At 48.0% G+C, this 8559-nt stretch overlaps 1 protein-coding gene across 1 annotated transcript in view; it reads left to right on the top strand.

Moving 5' to 3' along the window:
- Window positions 1-5964, top strand: part of olfml2bb (olfactomedin-like 2Bb) — a 66495-nt gene extending 60531 nt beyond the window's left edge. The window contains exon 9 of the mRNA XM_084326883.1: window positions 4489-5964. Within this exon, the coding sequence (XP_084183009.1) occupies window positions 4489-4878 (390 nt within the window). The 3' untranslated portion in view covers window positions 4879-5964. The remainder of the gene's footprint in view (window positions 1-4488) is intronic.
- The last annotated feature ends 2595 nt before the right edge of the window (window positions 5965-8559 follow it).

Raw genomic sequence — 8559 nt, forward strand, 5'->3', positions numbered from 1 at the left:
TCTCTTTCCTATGGGAGGGTGGTGGGATGTAAAAATGTGAACATTTTTTACCCCGGCTGTGTAGACTGGGATACATACTGTTGATGCTTCCTTCTTTCTATTCCAGAAGTGTTGGAGTTAAAGAGTGTCACACCCCTCTTGTCGTTCCCCTGGGCGCCTTGGGGATTCAATGACAGGTCTAATTAGCCTGTTCATTGATGGGGGTGTGTCCCGACGCACGTATAGTGCTAGCTCGCTGTAAACAGGCGATTGACTGGCACGCCTTGGTTGCTTGTGGTTGAAACAGCGTTTTTATAAAGCAACTGAGATGGGGGTTTTTCCTCTTCCGACGACCACATCCCATGACCTGGGTGGGTTGTCGACGGATTCTCGTTCATGTCTGGGGGATGATGACGGGATGGATCTGAACATATGTGGTGGGGTCTCACGCCCTTGGGGTGGGCCACCAGGCGCGGTTCGTCCGAACGTCTGGGTGGCGCCTTCTTTTCATGTTAAGATCAACACGCATATCTGCCCTTCTCCTGGAGTAGGCATGTCGGCGTGGTTAGGGCACGGGACTGGTTCTGGTCACGCTGGTCCAGATCAGTTGAACCCGTTGTCCGCCGGGGATGCAGATCTGCTGTTCTGGTACCCTGAGGGACTTGGGCTTTTTTCAGGGGGAAAAATGCCAGGTCGGTCTGGGTGTCACAGGGTTAAGCGCTATGGAGACCCTGGTTGGGTATGTTTTTACTCAGCACTGTCGTCATGGCTTACAGCCATGCCATTCTGTACGCGCTCGATCTCGTCGGATCTCGGCCGCTACACAGGTTGGTCCTGGTTAGTACTTGGTTGGGAGACCGCCGGGGAATACCAGGTACAGTGTGCTTAGGGGCTGGTTCTCCATTATTTTTCGCTCCTCTCTCACGCATGGCGAAGAGGGGCCTGTGGGGGTGGTTTTTTGACCTCCTCTGGTGACCCTGTGCTTCCCGTACCGCCAGGCCCGGTCCGAAGTGATGTTTGCGACCCGTAGGCCTGGGTTAACCCTTTTTGGAAACTGAAACACTTGTACTGCGGTATAGCCGGTGTATACCCGCAGGTGTGTTTTGGAGTTTTTTCTTGAGGGGTTATAGGAACAACCACCGCATTGGGTAACACCGAGGTGGTTGATTCCCTGGTGTGTTGGAGCAGTGTCAACTCCCGGGTTCACCGTTTGAGGGTGCCCCTGCACGTTCATGACGTCTGCCAATCGTGTCAGCCTTCTCTGCCTCGACCCCTCTGGGTGGGGGTTTTTAAATGGAGGCTTGGTCATGCAACACCGCCAGCTTACGCTCCTTCCGCCGGGGCGGCTGTGTTCAGCTGTCCCCTCTGGCGCCTGTCTCGTCCGCAGTCTCCAGGCTAGGGTTAACAGCCTGTTGCCTGGTTTTTCCCCGGTGCGCTGCCTGCTTCCGTTGGTTAACCTTTTTTGTGTGCTTACGGCCATGCTGACTGCCTGTTCTGCAGGGTCAGTGTGCCAGGCGGTGTACTATTGGGGGGACGGGGCCCGCTCGGCTTACGGCCATACCAACCTGAACGCGCCCGATCTCGTCCGATCTCGGAGGCTAAGCAGGTTCTGGCCTGGTTAGTACTTGGATGGGATTCCGCCTGGGAATACCAGGTGCAGTAACTGAGGGGCCTTTGTCCGAATACGCTGGCGATGTGGGGGGCGGGGCACTACATGCCCACCTGGTGGGGTCTTGATGCTGGCATCATGGACTTCTCCGGGCCCCCATTCTAGGGAGTCCAGTCCTTTTGGTGGGTCTGGGTCTTCCTTCGTGCTCCGCTGCTACGGCCTTGCCACGGGGTTGGGTTTGCCCTTGACCCCGTGATTCTGGGGGCAGTAACGAGGTTGTTCCTCCGTTCGTTCCCGGGTGGCATGCGGGTTGTGCGTGTGTGTAGTCGTGGGGTCAAGCCACGGTCTGCTCACCCTGTGCGTTGAGTTGCTTGAGTGCCTCTTCGCACGGTCGGGTCCGTCGCCCTCCCGTGAAGCCCCTAATAGGGGGGGTGCCCGCCATTAGGGTGGGTCGGGGGGGCTCGGCCCTCCCTGTTCTGATGGTTTGTGGGGGGCTGTCAGCGGGGTGTATTTGTCGGCCGTTGGCTCTCGCTCGGCCTCCCTTGTGCAGAGAGCGATGCCGAGCGAGAGCGATACGATACAGAACGTTAGGTTATGACTATAACCAAGTTCTGTTAGTATAGCGACGCTCGGCATCCGACGCCGCTGCAGCCTTTGACCTCGCCTTGTGGCGAAAGCTTGGGAAGGAGGAGAGTGGGTGGCCCCACCCCTGCTTATATGGGTAAGCTGATAGGGGTGTGGTCAGACAAATATTGGGATTAAAGGTACATTGTGGTCTTTATTCAGTGCGCGTGCACGTATGCGAGATAGTGCAGAGAGCGATGCCGAGCGTCGCTATACTAACAGAACTTGGTTATAGTCATAACCTAACGTTATTGGACACAAGCCACACACATGGACCCTGCACTGCACCATAATACACCTGTGATTATAGTATACTTGTTATTACACACACACACACACACACACACACACACACACACACACACACTCTCTCTCTCTCATTCAGTTCTGTTGTGTTAATATAAACACGCCGCGGTCTCTCTCTCTCTCTCTCATTCTGTTCTGTTGTTAGGGCTGGGCGATAAAACGATAACGATAACTATTGCGATAAATTATTTCCTCGAAATAAACATGAAACATGGTCGCAAAGTTTCGATATATCGATTTCCCAAGCTTGGATATCAGCACATGTGCACTAACAACCAATCAGTGAAGGAGATGGCGACAGCAAAGGAGACCCGCGGTGCACCTCTGGGTAGTAAACAAGGCTGGCTAGGATCATCACGCCGCTATTTTATAGTTTACGTGCAGAGTGGGTGTGTGGCGTGAATTCTGAGGGTACGGTTAGAGTAGTGTGGGGTATGCTGCGCCGCGGTGGACGTCGTTGCAATGTATTGGGGCGGAACGGAGTATTTTAGGGTGATAGTTAGTACATTGTCGTGGGATACACCGCTTGCTCTGGCTAACTGTGTTAGTTCCATTCTTATAATGCATATGATCCAGTGGCGGTAGGTTGCCCCCTGGTGGAATATAATAATCTATGCACTGGGCCGTGTTTACTGCGTAGAAGAACGGCGCCGGGCATAAGAAGTTAATTAAACTTGACAGAAATTATATCGACGATAATTATCGATATCGAGTGATATGAAAATTATTTTATTATTTTATCGCGATAACATTTTTGGCCATATCGCCCAGCCCTATCTGTTGTGTTAATATAAACCTGCCATGGTCTCTCTCTGTCTCTCTCTCTCATTCTGTTCTGTTGTGTTAATATAATCCCACAGGACAATGCATTGGGATCTTGTACGCGTCCCCAACACTCCTTCTCTCTCCTCTCCTCTCCTCTCCTCTCCTCTCCTCTCCTCTCCTCTCCTTAATCAGAGTTTCCAACGCTATAGGTCTACAGGCGTTGTACTCTTAAACAGTAATGTATATTTGTAGATCTGGTATGTCATAAATGTCTGGATGTAGCAGTACTGTCTATATCTCTGTATGTCATATATAGATGTAGCAGTACTGTCTATCTGTATGTCATGTTATGATGAATTGAAAATGGGGGACCCTGATGTAAACAAGACGAAAGTCTTTCTCTGGTCTGCATCCCCTTAACAATTGTGTGTATTGAGCCGTACTGTATTGTACCCATTCTGCAATCTGTTAAATAAAGTTTTCATTCATTCATTCATTCATTCATTCATTCATTCATTCATTCGTTCATTCATTCATTCATTCATTCATTCATTCATTCATTCATTCATTCATTGTCCTTGTGTTACATAAAACCCATCTGTGGCCTCGTGCAGAGGAAGGTGGTAAATACATGTTAGATATTCCAATGTACAGTTTTGCATACCATTGACTCAGAATGGTCTGTTTTATTGAAATCGTCACAGCAGTATAGTTTGTTTATACTTCAGAAGTATGATATTTAAACATGGTCCCCAAAATGAATGGAAGCGAATGAGGAGCCTGACACCTGGGAGGAATGGGGGTGTTGCAGCGTTGGGGATGTTTAAAAAATATAATTTAATATATAATATAATATAATAATTTGAGCTTCACCTAAAGATTTGGTCAGCAGCCTCCACTGGCGGCAGCCCTATTTGTAAGAGCAAAGTAAGATACAATTGTATCAAATGCTTTTGACAGATCCACAAAAAGAGCAGCACAATGTTTCTCATTGTCTAAAGCGATACTATATTATTTGTAACTAACGTAATGGCTGAAATAGTGCTGTGATTTGCTCTAAGACCCGATTGGTGTGGACTTAAAACAGAGTGACTAGAAAGAAATGCCTTGAGTTGGTTATTTACCAGAGATTCCAGGATGTTAGCTAGGCATGGTAACTTGGGAATCATGTACATGTTGGTATTTGTATCTGTTCATGTTTCCAGGTGGAGTTTGCAGTGGATGAGGCAGGTCTGTGGCTGCTGTATCCAGCTCTCGACACAGAAGGTTTTCACCAAGAGGTCATCCTCCTCAACCAGCTCCACCCCAGAGACCTTCAGACGATCCGCAGTTTCCGCACGGGCCTGCGTCGCGGTCGTTACGGCGACAGCTTCCTGGTGTGCGGGGTGCTGTATGCAGTGGAGAACACAGAGAGTTTCCATGCCAACGTCACGTATGCCTTCGACACGCACACGCTCACACACACTGTGCCACTCCTGTCCTTTACCAACAAACACCAACACACCTCGCAGCTGGCCTACAGCCCACTGGACAAGAAGCTGTACGGATGGGACAACGGACACCAGATGACCTATGATGTCATCTTTGCTTATTAGCATAACAGACACTCCCCCTGGAGGGACGGACAGATAGATGGAGAGGTGGGCAGAAAACAAGTTGGTTGCAGCATGTTCGAACACAGCCCTTGAGAGTCGAGCAGAACTGCAGAGTGAATTGTTTCAAAGTGGTTCTGCACTTTGGTTCATTCATTTTATCTTTAAAAATATTTCCTTTGACTTCCTGGCAAGTAGCACAGCGTCTATCTACGTACACACTGCCCCAAAACACATGAATCATACTTTTATTAAAAGACGCAAATCATACTATTATTAAAAGACATGCATGCTAAGGTACATACTCCTGACATTGGCCTTAACCAAGGTACTGGCATTTACAACTGGAGTCGGTCCCCGGGCGCCTGCCTGTGGCTGCCCACTGCTCCTAAGGGGTTAGGATGGGTCACCACAGGGATTACAAAAACCGATTTCTGGCCGGTTTCCTGAGTGAACTGGAAAGCAAACAGGCCATGAAACCAAAAAGATTAAATCCACACCACGACATGCAGGCAAAGGGATACCTATTTACAACACAAAGCCACGGTCCTCCAGCATTTTTAAACAGCCTTTTGAGCCACGTTACCTGTGAAGTGGCTCCAGCGCATAGTAATACACTAGCTTTTTCAAGACACAAAATAGTGGCATCTGATAGCGGAATCGGAAATACTGGACCATGCTTTTGTGTTGGAAACGGGGAACCCTTTTTTCCTGCATGTCGTGGTGTGGATTAAAACCTTCTGGTTTTGCGACCCCTCGGAACCCGGTGAGAACTCGGTAAGTAAGCTGAAAGATCAGAACTATCCCTTTAACACTAACCTTAAAAGACCAGTATGGTGATAAACCTGCCTTAAAGGGGACCTGCATTGCTATTCCTAGCACTATTTGGGCAACTTTACACAATTCCTGTGAGTCTATGGAATACATCTGTAAGGTTTATAAAAAAAAATCATTGTTTTATATTTCTAATGGAGTACTCAAAAGCATCATTTTCCAGCCTCAAGATTTCAGCCTGATATTGGCTGGGCTCCGCCCATAAGCACTTTCAGTGGCAGTCATCCACAGAGTCTGCGACTGGTAGACAGAGAGAGATAGAGAGAGAGAGAGAGAGAGAGAGAGAGAGAGAGAGAGAGAGAGAGAGGGGTGGGATAGAGAGAGAGAGGGGGGAGAGGGAAAGAGAGAGAGCGAGAGAGGGGGTGGGATAGAGAGAGAGAGAGGGGAGAGGGAAAGAGAGAAAGAGAGAGAGAGAGAGAGAGAGAGAGAGAGAGGGAGAGAGAGGGAGAGAGAGAGAGAGAGAGAGCCCCGGACTCAGCGGGACTGAGAATGAAACGCTGTGAATGAAACAAGCACACGCAGACGCGGGCTCTCTCCTCTCCCTCTCTCCCTCCCTCCCTCTCTCTCTCCCTCTCTCTCTCTGTCTCTCCCTCTCTCTCTCCCTCTCTATATCTCTCTCTCAGTGCAGTCTAGGTGTCGGGTTTCACTATCTGCCTCGCAGTTTGAGGAAGTGGTTTCCACTTGCTCTGCTATCGCTGTGTGGGCTGTCCGCTTACCCAGCGCCCACTGACGTCAGCATGCGCCTCAAATCAGAACGACCTAATTAAATCGAGCAGGAAATGGTCTGAGCTGAATGAGAGCAATCCGCCAATATGGTATTTAGACACAAAAACACATTGATACTAACTCCTATTACTATAATACAATGCTAGAGACTGAAAAATGACATTTATAATGCATGACACCTTTAAACATTTCTCCTTGTCACGCTAACAAAGATATTGCCTTTTTCAATGCGCATTGTACCGGAACAGCTCTAAGGAAAGCTGGGAGTTTGCCGACGTAAACAAGGAAGTGCACTGTTAGCATAACCCGGAGATCATTTGGGGTCGGTATCTTCTATATAATTCTATGGTTTATCACCATACTGGTCACATTTTTGTAAAAAGGTAAACAAAGCTCAAGTTTAGGAATCTAAAAAAGTAAGCTTTGCTCAGGAAAATGGTTTGGGGGTAAATGTGTGTTGATCATCTTCATGGTGCTTTAACAATGAATACCTGACTCACTTTGTCCAGGAATGACATCAGGTTAAATTACCTTTTGAGAAGACCAATAAAACTGACATCACATCACTGAACAGGAAGTAAGCATGTGGCATCACATCACTAAACAGGAAGTAAGCGTGTGACATCACATCACATCACTACAAATACGTTACTATTTCAAAATCAAAGGTACAGATGCAGCACTGAAAAATCAAACCTCTGCTGCTCCTCTGCTGCTGCTCCACCACTCCACGGGCCAAACTGATTTTGTGACTCCTATTGTTCTGGACCGGGCCAGATTTCACACCTCCACTGCCTCCCACTGGGGAGACTTTTTCATCTTAAATTTGTATTCGTCCCAAATGCCCCAGCTCCATCTGATTCCTTAGCTTTTTTCATTGTTTACTTATCATGCATTGCAACTAGGCTCGATATTGGCTTTTTTACTGATACCGATATACCGATATTGTCCAACTCTTAATTTCCGATACCGATATCAACCGATATCAACCGATACCGATATATGCAGGGTCCCCCCCCCCCCCCCCCCCCCCCGGAAACGGAATAATTTCAGGTAATTAACATGACATATCTCTTGTCGTGTAATTAACACAACATTATGCATACTTTGACAATAAATAAAATAATAATTTGTTCTTACTTGCTTGCCTGGGTAAATAAAGGTTAAATAAATGTAAAAATTTAAAGATATATAAATATTTTTTTTTAAACCGATACAGATATTTTTCGATATCACATTTTTATACCAATATCGGCCGATAATATCGGTAGGCCAATAATATCGGACATCCCTAATTGCAACACTAATATATGGGCAGTACCCCAAGTCAGACTGCCCATATAAAAATTATCTTGGGGGTCTGAGGGCAGTAGCCCCTGACCCCTCCCTGGGGGAGCACTTAAGTTAAGTACCCTCCCTTTGTTCACTTTGGGAGCCAGCCACCAGCCCCCGAAATATAACACCTGAGTGCTAGTTCTATAGTGGCAGAGGAGCAGCAGACCAGCAGCAGAAGAGGTTCGATTTTTCAGTGTTGCATCTGTATATAATAGGTATTATGTTTCATCATGAATGCATCAAAGGGGGGCGGGTCGTTGATGCTCTGATCGTCAGCAACGGCATACGTTTTGGAGTACGATATGATCGTTTTTTATCCACTTTTTCTCCTGCTATTTTTTTGTATTTTCCTCCCATCCCAATTTAGTCATTATGCCAATTCCCCCCTTCCCCTTCCTGGTCGTTGCATGCATGTGCCCCCCACTGGTCGGTCTAGGGAGCCCTGAAGTCTATCACATGCTTCCTCCGATACATAGGAGACAGCAGGCAGCCTCTTTTCACCTGCCAGCGAGGACTCTCATTGGTGAAGTGTAACGCGTGGGAGGTCACACTACCTTCACCATTTCCCTCCCTCGCTGTGCATGCGCCCTGACCGACCTGTAGGAGTCGCTGTTTTACAACGACCAGATTACCACCGGCTTCCCTCCCGCTGACACTGCCAAATGTGCCAGTATGACGACCGGCCAAGCCGGAGGTACCGCTGACAGCCGGATTCGATACCAGTGTCTCTGCGGTGGTAGACAGATGCTTAGTCCGCTGTGCTACCCGGCCGCCGTTTCATATGATCAT

This window comes from Notolepis coatsorum (genome assembly GCF_963971535.1).
Source record: "Notolepis coatsorum genome assembly, chromosome: 13".
NCBI lineage: Eukaryota > Metazoa > Chordata > Actinopteri > Aulopiformes > Paralepididae > Notolepis > Notolepis coatsorum.